This window comes from Capricornis sumatraensis, chromosome 15 (genome assembly GCF_032405125.1).
Source record: "Capricornis sumatraensis isolate serow.1 chromosome 15, serow.2, whole genome shotgun sequence".
In the NCBI taxonomy this organism is placed as follows: Eukaryota; Metazoa; Chordata; class Mammalia; order Artiodactyla; family Bovidae; genus Capricornis; species Capricornis sumatraensis.
The window spans coordinates 50619762-50638226 of record NC_091083.1 but is presented as its reverse complement, the minus strand read 5'-3'; the positions used below and the strand labels follow the sequence as shown (position 1 = coordinate 50638226).

At 43.5% G+C, this 18465-nt stretch overlaps 1 protein-coding gene across 1 annotated transcript; it reads left to right on the top strand.

The window, feature by feature from the left end:
* The first annotated feature begins 9560 nt into the window (after positions 1–9560).
* Positions 9561–16902, top strand: PROKR2 (prokineticin receptor 2). Its single transcript, XM_068987876.1, has 2 exons — positions 9561–10018; positions 16206–16902. Exons 1-2 carry the CDS (start codon positions 9561–9563, stop codon positions 16900–16902), a joined length of 1155 nt encoding a protein of 384 aa, XP_068843977.1.
* The last annotated feature ends 1563 nt before the right edge of the window (positions 16903–18465 follow it).

Sequence of the window (18465 nt, the reverse complement as noted above, 5' to 3'; positions counted from 1 at the left end):
CATTTTTGCTGTTAGCAATTTGTGTCCTCTCTCTTTTTTTTTCTTAGCCTGACTAGGAGCCCATCAATTTTATTAATCATTTCAAAAAACAAGTCTTCATCTCATTGATTTTTCTCTATTAATTTTCTGTTTTTAATTTCTTTCATTTCTGTTCTAATTTCTCTTATTTATTTTCTTCTGCTTACTTTGGATTAATTTGTTCTTATTCTAGTTTCCTAAAGTAGAGATTAAATGATTTATTTTAGATCTTTCCTCTTTTCTAATGAATACATTGTATGTTACTCAGCTTTCTTCAAACCTCTGTTTTTATTGTATCCTACAAATTTTTATGAGTTGCATTTTCATTTAGTTGAAATATTTTAAGTTTTCTCAAGATTTTTCCTTTGACTCATGTATTATTTAGAAGTGTGCTATTTTATTTCCAAATATTTTTATATTTTTCCAACTATCTTTCTGATATTGATTTCTAGTTTAGTACTATTGTGATCTGAGAGTAGACATTACATGATTTCTTTTTTTTTTAACTGCTTAATGTATACAAGTTCGTCATCACTAGACCTGCCTTACAAGAAATGCTAAAGGAATTTCTTCAAATTGAAACAAAAGGATGCTAGTGACATGAAAACATATGAACATATAAAACTCGGGCATGACTGAGCAACTGAGCTGAACAGTAAATATACTCAAGTTCAGAATACTCTAATACTGTAATGAAAGTGAAAGCAAAAGTGTTAGTCACTCAGTCATGACTGACTCTTTGAGGCCCCATGGACTGTAGCCTGCAAGGCTCCTCTGTCCATGTAGCCTGCAAGGCTTCTCTGTCCATGGGATTCTCCAGGCAAGAATACTGGAGTGAGTTGCCATTCCCTACTCCAGGGGATCTTCTTGACCCAAGGATTTTACCCACTTCTCCTGTACTGCAAGCAGACTCTTTACTGTCTGAGCCACCAGGGAAGTCAATACTGTAATGGTGGTGTATAAATCACTTTTATCTCAAGTAGAAAAATGTTTAAACAATATTAAAAGTAACCATAGCTACAATAGCATGTTAGTGAATGTGCAATATAAAAATGTATGAAGTATGACATCAGTAGCATAAAATATGCGGGGAGAAGTAAAATTATAGCATTTTTGTATTCAGTTTATGGTAAGCTATGATCAGCTTTTTAAAAAATGTTATATCTAGAAAACTTTATGTAAGACTCTATGAGGCTTTATGTAAAACTCACAGTAGCCATAAAGAAAAAAACCTATTGTAGTTATCCAAAAGTCAAAGGGAAAGAAATTAAAGCATATTACTACCAAAAAATTAATAAAAATCACAAATAAACAAGAAAGACAGGGAAAAGCAACTAAGGAACTTAAAAACCTAAAAAGCAATTAACAAAATGGCAATAGTATGTCCTTACTACTAGTAATAGTCCTTACCATTATATAGTAATATATATTACTTACTTACTATTACTTACTGTTAAATAGTAATAGTCCTTACTATTATTACCTATTAATAATTACTTGAAGCCTGGCAGATTACAGTCCATGGGGTCACAAAGGGTCGGACACGACTGAGTGACTAACACACTTTCTTGCTTAAATGTAAATGGACTAAGTTCTCTAATCAAAAGACACAAAGTGGTTGAATGGGTTAAAAAAGATAAGATCCAACAGTATGCTACCTATAAGACTCTCACTTTAGCTTTAAAGATGCACATAGCTTGAAAATGAGTGATAGTAATGGAGTATCAGATAAAATGAACTTTCAGTAAAAATTGGTCACCAGAGAAAAAGACAGTTACTATATAGTGGTAAAGGGGTCAGTTCATCAAGAGTATACAACAATTGTAAATACATATGCACCCAACACTGGAGCACCTAAGTATTTTAATCAAATATTAATAGAACTGAAGACAGAGAGAGATAGCAATACAACAGTAGTAGGAGACATCAGTATCCCACATTTAACATTGAACACATCATCCAGACAGAAAATTAATAAGAAGCATACCTGAATAACACTATAGGCCAAATGGACCTAACAGACACATACAGAACATTCCATACAGCAGCAACAAAATACACATTTTTCTCAAGCACACACAAAATATTCTCCAGGACATTGTATATTGGGTCACAAAGAAAGCTTCAATGATTCAAGGAGACTGAAGTCACATTTAGTGTCTATTCCAACTTCAATGGTATGAAACCAGGAATCAGCAACAGGAAAAAACTGCAAAATTAACAATTATGTGGAAATTAAACAACACACTCCTAAATAACCAAAGAGTTGAAGAAGAAATCAAAAGAAAAATCATAAAATTCTTTGAGACAAGCAAAAATGAAGTCACAACTATCAAATCTTATGGGATGTATCAAAAGCAGTCTTAAAATGGAAGATTATAACAATAAATTTGTACATTAAGAAAAAGAAAGATCTCAGATAAGCAACTTGAATTTATACATCAAAGAATTAGAAAAAAAAGTTAGAAGCTCAACATTAGCAGAAAGAAGAAAATAATAAAGATTATATGAGAAATAAATAAAATGAAGATTAGAAAGACAAATAAAATCAATAAAACTAAGAGCTGGCTTTTTGAAAAGATAAAAAAACTGAGAAAACTAAGTGTTGCACTCAATATGCCAGCAAATTTGGGAAACTCAGCAGTGGCCACAGGACTGGAAACGGTCAGTTTTCATTCCAATCCCAAAGAAAGGCAATGCCAAAGAATCCTCAAACTACCACACAATTGCACTCAACTCACACAATAGTAAAGTAATGCTCACAATTCTCCAAGCCAGGCTTCAGCAATACGTGAATAGCAAACTTCCAGATGTTCAAGCTGGTTTTAGAAAAGGCAGAGGAACCAGAGATCAAATTGCCAACATCCGCTGGATCATTGAAAAAGCAAGAGAGTTCCAGAAAAATATCTACTTCTGCTTTCTTGACTATGCCAAAGCCTTTGACTGTGTGGATCACAATCAACTGTGGAAAATTCTGAAAGAGATGGGAATCCCAGACCACCTGACCTGCCTCTTGAGAAACCTATATGCAGGTCAGGAAGCAACAGTTAGAACTAGACATGGAACAACAGACTGGTTCCAAATAGGAAAAGGAGTACATCAAGGCTGTATATTGTCACCCTGCTTATTTAACTTCTATGCAGAGTACATCATGAGAAATGCTGGGCTGGATGAAGCACAAGCTGGAATCAAGATTGCTGGGAGAAATATCAATAACCTTATATATGCAGATGACACCACCCTTATGGCAGAAAGTGAAGAGGAACTAAAATGCCTCTTGATGAAAGTGAAATAGGAGAGTGAATAAATAAGTTGGCTTAAAGCTCAACATTCAGAAAATGAAGATCATGGCAACTGGTCCCATCACTTCATGGGAAATAGATGGGGAAACAGTGGAAACAGTGTCAGACTTTAGTTTTGGGGGCTCCAAAATCACCACAGATGGTGATTGCAGCCATGGAATTAAAAGATGCTTACTCCTTGGAAGGAAAGTTATGACCAACCTAGATAGCATATTGAAAAGCAGAGACATTACTTTGCCAACAAAGGTCTGTCTAGTCAAGGCTATGGTTTTTCCAGTGGTCATGTATGGATGTGAGAGTTGGACTATGAAGAAAGCTGAGCACTGAAGAATTGATGCTTTTGAACTGCGGTGTTGGAGAAGACTCTTGAGAGTCCCTTGGACTGCAAGGAGATCCAAGCAGTCCATTCTGAAGATCAGCCCTGGGATTTCTTTGGAGGGAATGATGCTGAAGCTGAAACTCCAGTACTTTGGCCACCTCATACGAAGAGTTGACTCATTGGAAAAGACTCTGATGCTGGGAGGGATTGGGGGCAGGAGGAGAAGGGGACGACCGAGGATGAGATGGCTGGATGGCATCACGGACTCGATGAACATGAGTCTGAGTGAACTCCGGGAGTTGGTGATGGACAGCGAGGCCTGGAGAGCTGCAATTCATGGGGTCACAAAGAGTTGGACATGACTAAGCGACTGAACTGAACTGAACTGAAGCAAGGAAAAAAAGAAAGGACTCATAAAAGTGTAATTGACAGAAGAGACATTACAACTGCTACTATGGAAATACAAAGAACCCTAAGGTTACTATAACAATGAATTGGGTAACCCATTAATAGAAGAAACTGATAAATTTCTAGAAACATACATATAGTCTATCAAGATTGATTCATAAAGAAATAGACAAACTGAGCAGATCAATAGTGATTAAGGAGATTGAAATCATAATCAAAAGCCTTCCACCAAAGAAAAGCTCAGGACAGAATGCTTTCGCTGGTGAATTCTACTACAAATTTAAAGAAGAATTTTTTTAAATCCTCAAATTCATACGGAATCACAAAAGACCTGGAATAGCCAAAAAAATCCTGAAAAAAGAAGTAAAAAGCTAGAGGCATGATATTTCTTGGTTTTGAACTATACTGCAAAGCTATAATTAACATGCAGAAGGAAATGGCAACCCATGCCAGTATTCTTGCCTGGAGAATCCCATGGACAGAGGATCCTGGTGGGCTGCAGACCGAGGGGTCGCAAAGAGTCAGACACAATGAAGTGACTTAGCATAGCATAATAAACAACTAGTATTGTACTAGCATAAAAACAGACACACAGTCTACTGGAACAGAATGCAGAGCCCATAATTAAACCCATGTACATACACTTAACTCGTATTTGACAAGGTAGCCAATAATACTCACTGGGGAAAAGATAGTCATTTCAATAAATGGTGTTGGGAAAACTGGATATGCACAAACAAAAGGATGAAATTGGATTCCTAGATACATCACTCACAAAAATTAACTTGAAATATATTAAAGACTTGAATGTAAGGCTTGAATTTGTAAAACTCCTAGAGGAAAACAGGTAAAATGTTCTATGACATTGGTCTTGGTGACCATTTTAAAAATATAACCCTAAAAGCATGCTCAAGAAAAACAAAAATAAACAAGTGGGATTATATCAAACTAAAAAGCTTCTTCATATCAACAGAAACAATCAACAGAATGAAGAGGCATCATAATGTGATAGGAGAAAATATTTGCAAACAATCTTCCAAATAAGGGGTTAATATCCAAAATGTATAAGGGATTCATACAACTCAATAGCAATAATAATAATCTGATTTTTAAATGGTCAGAGGTCTGATTAGGCTTTTTTTTTTAAAGAAGACGTACAAATGGACAACAAGTACATGAAAAGATGCTTCAATATCACTAATCATCAGGGAAATGAAAATCAAAACCACAATAAGATATTACCTCATCCCTGTTAGAATGGCTATTATCAAAAAGACAAAAGATAGCAAGTTTTGGCAAGGTTATAGAGAAAAGAGAACCCTGTGCAGTGTTGGTTGGAATGTAAATTGGTGCAGCCACTATGAAAAAGTTGTGAAAGTTCCTCAAAAAATTAAAAATAGAACTACCATATGATCCAGCAATCCCCCTTTTGGGTATATATCAGAAGAATATAAAACCACTACCTTGAAGAGATAGCTGCACCCCCATGTTCTTTGCAGTGTTATTCACAATAGCCCAGACATGGAAACAACCTAAGTGTCCATGAATGTGTGAACAGATGAGATAAACATAAGATGGAATACTGTAGACTGATGGTTCCCAGGGGCTGGAGAGGTAATGGGGAGATGCTGGTTGAAGGGTACGAACTTGCAGTTATAATATCAATATAAGTTCTGAATATCTAATTACAGCATGGTGATTATAGTTAACAATAGTGTATTATATACTCAAAAGGTGATGAGTTGAAAGTTGACCACTTTAAACTGTCTCACCATCAAAAAAAAAATTATGTGAGGTGATGGATGTGTTAATTAACTTTATTTTGGTAATCATTTCACAACATATACATGTATCAAACCATCACATTGTATACCTTAAACTTACACAATGTTATATATCAGCTCTATCTAATAAATCTGAAAAAATAAAGTAAAAAATATTAAAGAAAAGAAGGAGGGTGGAGTTAGTTCTACATAAGGTGAGAGGCAGAATCACATAATGTCACAACCCAAAAGTTTTCTTAATCATCCATTCAGGAATTTGAAATTGGCATCCCATTGGACTATATCCATTATGAAATATGTCCTCTTTGGACAACACAGGGCTTTTGTTTTGTTTTAACTAACCCAAGAGACTATTTATAAAGTTCTGAAATCCTAGACTCCGTGAAAAGATGGGAAGACCTGATCTGTCCGTATTTCAAACTGTCGATAATCATTGGCTAGGATTTAGCTGCAGGAAATACCTTCAGTCCTTCAGTCTCCTGCCACAGCTTCCAGTTCCAATTCCGTAAAGCCAGAGCTTACCTCTGCTTTGCAGCTACCAGCCATCAGTTGCAGGTCCTGAGAGTTTAATCCCCTCGTTCAGTGTGTAAGGAAACCAAAGACCAGAGAAACCAAAGGAGTTGCCTAAAATCAGAACCTGTTGTAAACAAAGTGAGGAACTCAAGAGACTCCTTAAAGACAGGAGAACCCCAACTGGGATGGTTTTGAATGACCAAGGTGTCTGGCAGTTGTGGGCATCGCAGTTTTTAGTGAGTTCTTCAGGTCGGTGCTTTGAGCAGGGGAAGCCTCCCAGAGTCTCCAGCTTCCTCCAGAGGAATCTCCTCCCCCACAACCCCAAAGCCCCATTCTGCACTCGACAGAGTGTCCCCAGCACACAGCTTCCAGAACGAACGATAGAATGCACCCTAGGCTCCTCCAGGAGTAATCAAAGTGTATGCAGCAGGAGCGAACGCTGTCACTGGGCTCCAGGAAGACAGGATCCCTGTGGGGCGCCGCACACGGGTACAGAGGGCCTCGCGGGTTCCTCAGAATTGCGGCATATCTAAACGGCTACTGAGGTCCCATTCACACTGGGGTACGAGTGCTCAGAAACCCTCTCGAGGGACCGGCCCCGCCAAGGCGGGTAGAACTTCGTGCGTCCCGAATCCTGGGAGCACCAGGTGCGCGAGGCGAGAGGCCACCCTCCGCCTCCGCGCTGAGACAGGCGGGGACCCTGGGGCGGAGCCCAGAGCCGAGCTGGCGCACCCAGCCGGGCCGCAGAAGCCGGGAAGAGCTGCGCGGGCGGAACGCGAACTCTAGCTGGAACCCGGGGACCACGACGCGCCTGGGAAGGGCGCTGGGTGAGAAGGAATAGGGACACCTCCTTCGAAGCGCAAGTCCGGTTTCCCTAGACCGCTGGTGGGCAGAGCGCGGAAGCCGGTAAGTGCAGAGCTGGGCGCAGTCCCGGGCTCCGGTGCCGGGGTTGGGGGCGTCGCTCGGACCGAGGGCTCAGACGCCCGCTTCTTCCTCAGGGAGTTTCGGGCAGCTTTGCCTGCTGCCGCCTTCCGAATGCGCCCTGGCTGGCTCGCAGTAGAGTGGGTGCCGGGAGATGACCAGGCAGGGGGCCGTAGGCTGGGACTAGGCAGCGCGGCGCGGACGGGGGGAGCCACTGGGTAGCCGGGCCGGGGCGAGCACCAAACTCGAGGAAGGCGTGGGCAGGGGAGCCGCTTCGGGAAGGTGAGCAGGAAAGGGGAAGTGTCTGGGAAAATCCCCGCTCTGCAGCTCCTCTCTCCACTCCCAGTTTTCTTCCCGCCTGGAGGCCTCACATGCTTTGCTTCTCGAGCCTGAATTTCTGACTTGATTCCCGCCCCTGCCAGGGTAGCGCCTCCGGCGACTGCCCGGCCGTGCCAGTGGTTAATAAGGGAGAGGAAGGACCAGGCTCCCGGAGCGGGTTGGTCAAGGGCAGGGAAAGCATCCCGAGGCAATGGGGGTTGGACCGGCTCCACCCTGGGAGCCCTCCGTCTCCTCGCGGGTCCCGGGACCGGAACCAAAGAGCAGCCGAAAGTAGAATCCGAGGGAGCGCGAGTCCAGCTTCTCGATCTCTGGCTTAGTAATGTCTGCGGGGGGCTGGGTGAGACAGACAGGCGATCCAAAACGAAGTTATCTCTAGCTGCGGTCTTGAACCTCCCCGGGTACACAGCAGGCGGCCGGGTACACAGCAGGCTGCCGCGCCGCAGGTTGGAGTGTACTGGCCATCCTGCGTCTGCTGTCCGTGCTGGGGGTGGGGGTTGGGGATGGGGAGAGCAGTTTCTGTCCTTTATCCCCGTCTTCTCACAGGGCTGGACCAAACCAAACCTACTGTCCCGTTTGTTCCGCTTCTTGCGTCCAGCATCCCGTGGCTCCGACTCTTGGGAGTCCTTCCCAGTGTGCTACGAGGTGGGGGAAGGTGGATGAGCGCGGGGTGGGGGGCAGGTGAGGGGTAGGTGAGGGGTGGTATTCCGCGGGTGCTGGGTCTGGATTCTTTTCCCAGTGCCTCGGACACCGCGAACCCAACGGTACCCTATCTTCTGAGGGCTCAGTACTTCAGAGACTATTTCCTCCCCCATGGGCATCTAGAGGCACCAAGAATGTAGAGAACTTAGGCCATAAGGGATGCGTCAGCCCTCAGGCCCTCCTGGATCCTCACTGACACTCCCCCTACCCCCACACCCCCTCCCCTTGGGCGTCTGCCTCCAGTTAAGCAGTATCTTAGAGCGGCCACCACTTTCAGAGGACACAGACTCGTTAAGGAGATGTGGTGCCTCCCAGTCAAGGCTGGAAGGGGAACTGGGGGCCTGGTGAGGGGGCAGATCAAGAGTGGAGGCAGGGAAGGGAAGCAGACAGGAGTTTTTTCTAAAATGGCCTCAAGAAGCAGCAGGGGAATTCCCTCCCACCCACAGGCTTCTCCACCTGCAGAATCTTGGTTGGGATCTTGATTCATTCCTTCAACAGCCCCTCCTCTGTGCCAGGCCCTGGGCCAGGCATCAGGATTTTGGTTTATAGGAAAACCGGAATTCAGAGAGCATAAATCACTGGCCCAAGATGACTCAGCCTGTTCATGTGAAACTGGTGATTTTCAAGTCTGTTAACTGACCTAGAGAGGAAGCAGTCCCTGCTTTGGAGAAAAGACCCTCCTGTATCCACATCCTCTGGCTTCATTGTCCCTGGCCACAGCTGGCACAACATTGTGACTCCCACAGAGTCCTGAGTCAGCTGCCTGAGCAGCTGGGGAAAACTTCTGAAAGACCCCCAATGGGGGCTTCCTGGGGGACAGGGGAGGGTGACTGGGCAGTCAAACTGGTCTTGGCCACTGGGCAAAGAGCAAAGATATACACTCTTCTTGGGTGTCTCTGGGGAGTCCAAACCAACCCATGCCCAAATCCCTCCTGACAGCCACTCAGTAGGGGTTTCCCAATTTCCAGATATCATATGTCCTCCTCACTGTACCAGGGGCAGTTTTGCCTGAGGGTAGACACTGGATCTGGTTTGCCTACACCCGGGGGGACTCTTGAGAAGATGCTACCAAGTGTTCACCTGTATCATATCAACTGGCTGTGTCTCCTTCCAGGATCGAGGATGGCATGTTGACTCCCCAAAGATGTGGGCAGGGTGCTAGGGTCTCTGGCCTCATGAGAGCAGAAGATCTGGACCCTAGCTCAGAGTCTGCAGACCCTGGAGTCTCCCACTCACCGCTCACTGGCAAGCTTCACCATGGCAGCCCAGAATGGAAATGCTAGTTTTCCAACCAACTTCAGTATACCCCAAGAACATGCCTCCTCCCTCCCCTTCAACTTCAGTTATGGTGATTATGACCTTCCTCTGGATGAGGATGAGGATATGACCAAGACTCAGACCTTCTTTGCAGCCAAGATCATTATCGGGGTGGCACTTGTGGGTATCATGCTGACTTGTGGTATTGGCAACTTTGTCTTTATCACTGCCCTCACCCGCTATAAAAAGCTGCGCAGCCTCACCAATCTGCTCATTGCTAACCTGGCCATCTCCGACTTCCTGGTTGCCATCGTCTGCTGCCCCTTTGAGATGGACTACTATGTGGTGCACCAGCTCTCCTGGGAGCATGGCCATGTGCTCTGTGCCTCTATCAACTACCTGCGCACCGTCTCACTCTACGTCTCCACCAATGCCCTGCTGGCCATTGCTATTGACAGGTGAGGATGTCAGGCACAGGAAACATGGTGCCCCAGGTCTCCTCTTTTCTCACTTCAGCTCTAACAGCTGGCTTTACTCCAGATTCAAATGTTTGCCGATCTATGGAGGCAAAAGGAGGGTTGGCTTCTTCAGTTGTGGCTCATATTCTTCCAAATGTAGGCAAGAGTGAGTCTCCTAAACCCCTAGCTCTCGGCCATGCCGCCATATACCACATCTGCTTCAGAGCATGAGCATGAGCCTCTCCAACACACAAGCAAAAGCAGCAGGTTTAAGCAAGTTACTACTTAGCTACATTATAGACAAGGCAGCTTCCAGTCAAGGCAGCATATCCAAAGTTTTTCTTGTAACCACAACCCAAATCAAGATATAGAACATTTTCATCCCCTAGAAAGCTTCCTTGTGCCCCTTACCAGTCAATCCTCCCACCCCAGGCAACCATCAATCTGATTTCTAGTATCATAGTTTCATTTTACCTGTTTTTTAACTTCACAAATATGGAATAATACAATATGTACTCTGGTTTCTGGTAACTTTGATGCAAAGCTGATTTTACAATGGGATTATTGCATGGTTTGCTTGTAAAAAAAGAGAGAAGGACATTCTTGCCTTTCTTTTTTGCATACATCCCTCTGCTTATTTGCATATATTTGCATGATATGTTCTGGAAGTCCTTGATCTGCTGTAAATTTCTAATTACAGCTTCAGACAAATTTGACACGTTTTATTTATGTAAACAGTAGTAGGCCAACACTGAACCTCCAGTGGCTCTTTTTAAGAAGCCAGTTTGTGTCCCATCTTCTTGGTTCATCATTGTGAGTTATGCTGAAACTCATTTTGATGATGTATTTTTAATCATCTTTTTCCTTTTTATCACCTTTCAACTTGTTTTTTCCAGTTCTCAGTGCTATTTAGGTCCATTGTCCTTTTTAATCAAACCATTGATTTTTTCATTTATGATAATATAATACACATGCAGATATAAGAGGCATCTTCCTTTTTATAACTTAATTCCTGTAGGAAAAAAACAATTTTGTTATCACAACTGTGAGGCTCTCAAGCCCTGAACCCACCGTGTTTATGAAACTTACCTATCAACCAACTACACAAAATACCCCAGGGGAAAAATGTTTGATACAATGATACAAAGTCTGATTCTTGGGGCCCTACTGAATGGGAATCCCCTGGCTAGAGCCTAAGTATCTGCATTTTACCCAATTCCCTGAGTGACTCTGTTGTCTGCTCAAGTGGGAGTTACCACTGTCCTCATCCCCTTTGTTCCACTGAAATCTTTGTCTTTATAATGTAGTTGTGAGGCTTCTCTCTCTCTCTCTCTTTTTTTTTTTAATATTGGAGATTCTCAGGAAGTAAACATCCTGTTACAATACAGGAGTGGTTCCTTTTCCACCCCAAACTAGCTCTGCCTCAGTCAGCTTCCAGCTCTGTCAGCAGTTCCACCATCTCCCAGTCACACAAGCAGGTAATACTGCCATCATCCTTTGCTTTTCTCCCCATTCTACCCCCACCCACACACCCCCTTTGCCAGATGCAGCCCTACACCAGGTCCTGGCAATAGTCCCTCCAGCCTCATCTCTTGGCAAGTCATGGCTGGACCATCACTATGCTCCTCTAACTTGTCTCTTCACCCCTACAGGAGATCCTGACTGCCCCCTGAAATCCATACTCATTCATAAGCATCAGAATATCACCACTGAAGGGTCTTTCTAATATATTTCATTCCTTACAAAACCTCCGAAAGTTTCAATGCCTGTAGAACACATGCCAAGTCCTAAGTCTAGCACCTCGTAGTCTTTGTAGTCTGATGCCAATCTCTCTTTCAGTCTCATGTATGGGGACACAGATGGTCTTTTCCAAAGGACACTGTATTTTAAGCACAATAACCACGTCTTCTATCTTTATGTTTCCTTTGTGCTTAGCAAAGAGCCTCAAACCTGTGCCTTAGTTTGGTTTACTCCCAAAATAGACCCTGAGACAAGGATTCATGTGCAGGTAGCACCCAGGAAGCACCTTCAGGGAGATGGGAAATGCAGCAAGGGAAGGCAGTCAATAAAAGCTGTGTCACCGAACAAATTTCCACTGGGGGAAACTGATTTTTATTCTTGCCACAGAACTCTTGGAGCTGGTGTAGATCACACCTCAGAGTTATCCCAGGAGTGGGAGGTGGGTGAGGGAGCTGAGCTATTTATATACCAAATCTCATAAGTCATTTGTGAGGGCCTCTGGAAATTCTGTGCAGGTTACCAAGAGTACTCTGGAAGCCAGAGAAGACCTTCCAACAAAGTAATGCAGGTGTTAGCTGGTGGGAGTGGACAGGTATGCACTGAAGTGATAAAAGCAAAGGGATATAGGGAGATATCAATAGCATCTGCTTCAGCCTGGGAGATCTACAGGTTGCTGAATCCTACTGTATGCCCAGCCTATGCGTGTGGAAACATAAAGGAGTAGAAGACACAGTCTTCGACCTCTGGGAGCTTTACTTGCACACAAAAACTTGAATAATCTCTTGATAAGTTAAGAGTAACTCAGAGGAAGACACAATGATTATGCCGGTGATGCAGTCTGGGAACACTTCCCGAGGAAGTTGCAGTAATCTGAGTGTGCTATTCTGACCACCTGCTATACTCCGTGGACCAAGGCAGGACTCTGTAGTTTCAGTAGCAGTAGATGACTGAACACACAACACTTGAAGCTAGAACAGTGAGGCTGACAGCAGTTGGTTGGTCTCCTATACTCCCAGCCCAAGGGAGGAGAACACTGCACACCAGGCAGGACCCTGTGTGCCGTGTGGGAGTTGCACTCAGGAACAGAATGAACCAGCAGGGGCTGTGGACAGCAGGCTTTACAGTGGCAAGAGACTGAGGTGACCTTAGCTCCCATGGGAGGATGTGATTGGCTTGTTTGAATGATTTTGCCAACTGGCAGGGAAGTGAAACCCATTAGTTGTGGGTTGGGGGCACAGTTATTCCCACTGACAGAATAACTAGCAGGACAGGAGACTTTCCCACCAGGAGGAGGGATACATCTGGTGAAAACAGAGGAACTCACAGCTAAACTTTTTGTAGATATCAAAGCACATATGGAATTTCAGCTCTTAAAATTCATGACTCTAATAAATAGCATCCCTCTTTCTTACTCAGTTTCAAACCAACTGAAAAATAAGGCAAAATGATAAGAAGGATAGATGATGGCCAAACTCTTACTTTTGTTGAGATGACATTAATATTAAATAATTGGCTTGTATCTGTAGGCATGGGGACTACATCATACTCAGAACAAACCCTGACACCGGCAGCAGGAGAAGAGTAATGTTCATGTTCAGAGGGCCTAGAAGAGATGCTATTTGAAGTCACAGAGACCCCAGAAGGAGAGTGTTGACCTCAAGAAACAGGCAAGCAGATAGATGGCAGCAAAGAATTTACAGATGTCCCTCTTGCCAATGAAAGAGTCATAGGAAAAGATGAGTTTAAACAAAGTATTATAGCTTCTAGCATGCTTTATATACATTTACCTTCTCAAATGGAACCTTTCAAAAAGGTTGTCTGTAAAGTTATTTTTATCTCTCTTTCACAGATGAAGAAACTAAGTCCCAGGGGTGTAAGTGATTTATCTAAGGATTTAAGTACAGAGCTAAAATCCAGGACTTCTGAATAATGCCTAGGGAGTGTGCTTTATTTTATGATTTATTTGATAACAATAAATCATAAAATAAAGCTCTATAAGGATAAGGAAGAAGTTACTGAGTGAAAAGGAATTAGAATTTAAGAGTTGACAGCAGAGTAAGCAGGGCTGTAGAAATTCTCTCTAGCGTTGGTTACTGAGAAACTTCTCATGCTGGAATCAGATTGGGAGAGTTATTAAGTCCTGAACTAGTTCTGCATTATGTAAGGACTTTGGACTAACTATGGGAAGCAGAATAATGACTACCAAGATATCCACATCTTAATCCCCAGAACATGTTATGCCTAAGAGGAATTAAGGTTGCTAATTAGCTGATCATAAAATAAGTTCATTATACTGGATTATCTGGGTGGGCTCAGTGTAATCACAACAGTACTTAAATGTGCAAGAGGGAAGCAGAAAAGTCAGTGTCAGGGTGATGTGTTGTGGGAAGGACTTGACTGATCATTGATGGCTTTGAACATATAAGGGGGCCATAAGCCAAGTAATGCAGGCAGCCCTAATGGAAAAACAAATGAGATTTTTCCCTAAGAGCCTCCAGAAAGGAACACAGGCCTACCAACACCTTGATGTTAGCCCAGTAAGATACATGTCAGACTTCAGACTTCAAAACTATAAGATAATAAATTTGTTTAAGCCACTGAGTTTGTAGTAATTTGTTATAGCAGCAACAGGAAACTGATACACTCAGCATCACAGAGAGACAGTGGTTATGAGATGTCCCTGCCCCAGTGAAGGATGAGCTAACCCACTTGTCCTGATCTCCAGCCCTGTGAGCCTTGTGCTATCCAGGCAATTCGTGCCGGTTAACTTGGAAAAACTGGGACCCATGGATGGGTAAAGAACTCTAGCAAGCACTGCTCATTACTTTATATAGCTAGGATGCAGCCAGTGGTTGGGATGAGATCCAGTTTTATCTCAGGTCTTCAGAAAGCTGCAACCTGGAGTGAACAAGGCTGCCATGAGATCTCCTAATTGAAGTCTATAGGTCAGAGCTGCCAGTGGGGAAGGGAAAGGCAAAAGCAAGTAAAACAACCTCATGACAGATTATTGCCAGGGACAGACAGAAATAGCACTCCAGAAGGCTGCCTTGATCAAGTCAGAAACTTGGAAAGGTGACCAAAGGGTCTAGTTACCAAAAAGTGTAAAGTGAAAGTCAGTGAAGTCGCTCAGTCATGTCTGACTCTCTGTGACCCCTGGACTGTAGCCTACCACGCTCCTCCATCCATGGGATTTTCCAGGCAAGAATACTGGAGTGGGTTGCCATTTCCTTCTCCAGAGGCTCTTCCCTATCCAGGGATCGAACCCAGGTCTCCCGCACTGTAGGCAGACGCTTTACCATCTGAGCCACCAGGGAAGGCTAGATAGAAATCTATGGGTGTCTTCCTGCTGTTGGTCATAACCTGACTCACGCTCCAGGTATGAGGTATATATTCATTTCCAAGACTGAATTGCTTCTTCCCAACCCCTCATGCCTCTTTTCTTCCTCCACCTTCCTCCACCACCTCTTCCTCTTGACCCATAAAATGCACAACAATGATTCCAGGGCACTAAATTACCTAAATAGGTGTTATTAAGTTTCTCTAGAAAGGAAATGTTCAACCTACCCAAGTGAGCTCATTTCCCACTAAGGGCTCCAACCTCTTTCCCAGGCAGTGTTGCTGATTGGAAAGAGGATAAAAGCTTTATGCTATATGCTGCTTGATGGTGTCAAGGTAACTTTACATACCTTTTCATCTGAGCTTGAGACAGCCCACGGAGGTGGGTGTAAAAGGTTTGTATCAGGAGCCTACATTCCATTCCCTGCACCAAGTGAACTTGGGCAAGTCATTTACATCTCACTAGATTGCTCAGGTTCCACCCTAAACCACCCCTACCCTCCAGCTCAGTAATGCAGAAAACCTGAGGTTAGCAGAGAGAAAGTCCTAGTCCGCAGACCTTCTTTTGCCTCTACACCAGGAGATCTGTGAATTGGAGAGTTTTGAAAGAATTATACTCTTAGTCAGAATGGCAAGCTGAAAAGTCAGTTGGTATCAATAGGATTTATAATCATGATAGACCTCATGTATTTATTGAATATCCAGTACATGCCAAGCACTTCACAAACACTGTAATATTTAATATTCACAGAAGCCCTGCAAGGTAGGTGTCATTTTATCCCATGTTGCATTTGAGGAAAGGAAGGAATGGAATCTCAGAGAGACTGATTCACTCTAGACCCCCAAAGCCAATCAGGTAAAAAGCCAGGATTTATTCTATCTGTTTGACCCAAATCCTGTGCTGTTCCCACTAAACCTCTCTTCTCCTCCAAATGCCAAATGATGTTGCTAAAAGAAAATGAAGTATGTTGATGCTGGAAAATAGGTACACGGGGAGTCATTGTGCCATTTTGTCTGCTACTGTGGGTGTTTGGGTTAGTTAAAAACTAATAATGATTACAAGCATATATCAGCATACATCATTGCTACTAATGCTTCCCTCCCCCACCAGATATCTTGCTATCGTTCACCCCTTGAAACCACGAATGAATTATCAAACAGCCTCCTTCCTGATCGCTTTGGTCTGGATGGTATCCATTCTCATCTCCATCCCATCAGCCTACTTCACAAAGGAAACCGTCCTCTTCAGTGTCAAAAACCAGAAAAAGATCTTCTGCGGCCAGGTCTGGCCAGTGGACCAGCAGCTCTACTATAAATCCTACTTCCTCTTTGTCTTTGGCATCGAGTTCCTGGGCCCCGTGGTCACCATGACCCTGTGCTATGCCAGGATCTCCCAGGAGCTCTGGTTCAAAGCGGTCCCGGGTTTCCAGACTGAGCAGATCCGGAAGAGGCTGCGCTGCCGCCGGAAGACGGTACTGGTACTCATGTGTATCCTCACGGCTTATGTTCTGTGCTGGGCGCCCTTCTATGGCTTCACAATCGTGCGCGACTTCTTCCCCACTGTGTTCGTGAAGGAAAAGCATTACCTCACAGCCTTTTATGTTGTGGAGTGCATCGCCATGAGCAACAGCATGATCAACACCGTGTGCTTCGTGACAGTGAAGAACAACACCAAGAAGTACTTCAAGAAGATGCTGCTGCTCGGCTGGCGGCCCTCCCACCATGGGAGTAAGTCCAGTGCTGACCTCGACCTCAAAACCAGCCGCCTGCCAGCCACGGAGGAGGTGGATTGTATCAGGCTGAAGTAACCCACTGGTATTTCACAATTGAAAACCCAAAAGCCAGTACTTGGAGCACAGTTTATCAATAACCAAGTTCACAGGCTGCATGGGGAAAGGGCAACTGTTTTCACACGTCGCTGCTGTCAAGGAGCTGGATGCTTCTGCAGTCATAAAATGCAGTGCGGCTTGACACAAACCACAGCAGCTAACATTTACTGATACCTGCTCAACGTACTGTGCATGACACCAGCAAGATTAAGGAGCTGACATTTACTGATTACCTACTGTGTGTAAAAATATTTAAATAGCAAAATGAATTGGCAGAAGTCATTGGAGTCATCGAGTTATATCCAGATATTTAGGTGTCAGGCAGAGGCCACAGTTGGTCTTCTATATTCATACTTCATCTTACCTCATTGTGTATCCAGTCAGTGCAGGAAAGTCAAAAGCCAACAGAATATAGAACAATGGAGATAAAAGCATGAGTTACATCGTGGGGTGTACTGCCTCATGGGGAGACAGTTCATGCCATCACAATGAGCTATTCCACTCAGATCTTATGATTTCATTAGAACATTCTGTTGGATTCTCGTTGCCAGAAAATATAGTTATCTAAAATGGTGTCATTTCAAAGAAAAGAACAAAAAAATCTCTTTTCCTCTGATCCTTGAAAGCTCATCATTCTTTTGTGTGAAGACAGGCGATCCTAAAATGAGGAACATATCCAGTTCCTGACACTTTAAAGTAAATGATGTCAGAAACTTCAGTATCAAGGAGAAAGGAGTGGAGTTTGCCACTGGCAATGAACATAATCTGTGTGGCCATTTTGCTAAGGCCTGGACCATTTCTCTAGAACACATCCTCTTTTTCAAAGATGAGCTCTACTTGAAATTCAAAGACCTGGGTTCAAGTTCTAAATCATGTGATGTAGATGTTTATTCTCTCTGCATCTCAGTTTTGTTCAATAAAACAGGACGACCTTATAGAACTGTTGGGAGAGACCACTGAGGTCATAGTTTATGAAAGTGATTTTCAGCTATACAAGTGATGAGAATGGATAAGTGACATTGAGCAATTTGTTTGGACCCCATCCACTGTGGCTTATTATGGAGAAACGCTCTCACTTTTTCATCCTTATTCTATGAACCAATGGGCCCTGAGCTCTCTGCAGATCTCTGAACTCTACATCAGGAGAAAAAAAGAATCCTTGTCCTGGGTTATAATCAGGAAGATTCGACCTCAGAGTCTTGGTAATCCCCCTCCCCTGACTTTCAGTATCCCTGTGATCACAGACGTGTTTTGACAATCTTCCCTACATGTTGCCAAACAACACACCCCAGAGTTGCCGAAATCTGTTTGTATTATCACATATCTGTGGTAATGGTGTATATTTGTCCTCATTTCTTCTGGATTCATTCTGAAGCAGAGACTATACAAATGGGAACTGATCTGGGATTGACTCAAATGACCCACATTTGGACAATTTACACTTTTCTGTAAAGTGTTATTTAGTTGTTTGCTTATGTGTGTGTGTGTGTTTAATTAATTGTTGGTGTTTTACCCAACAATGGTGTTTCAACCAACATTTTC

Coding starts and splice junctions, on each gene's coding strand:
- PROKR2 (XM_068987876.1), top strand. CDS start 9,561: ATGGCAGCCCAGAATGGAAATGCTAGTTTTCCAACCAACTTCAGTATA. Junction 10,019..16,205: donor CTGGCCATTGCTATTGACAG/GTGAGGATGTCA, acceptor CTCCCCCACCAG/ATATCTTGCTATCGTTCACC.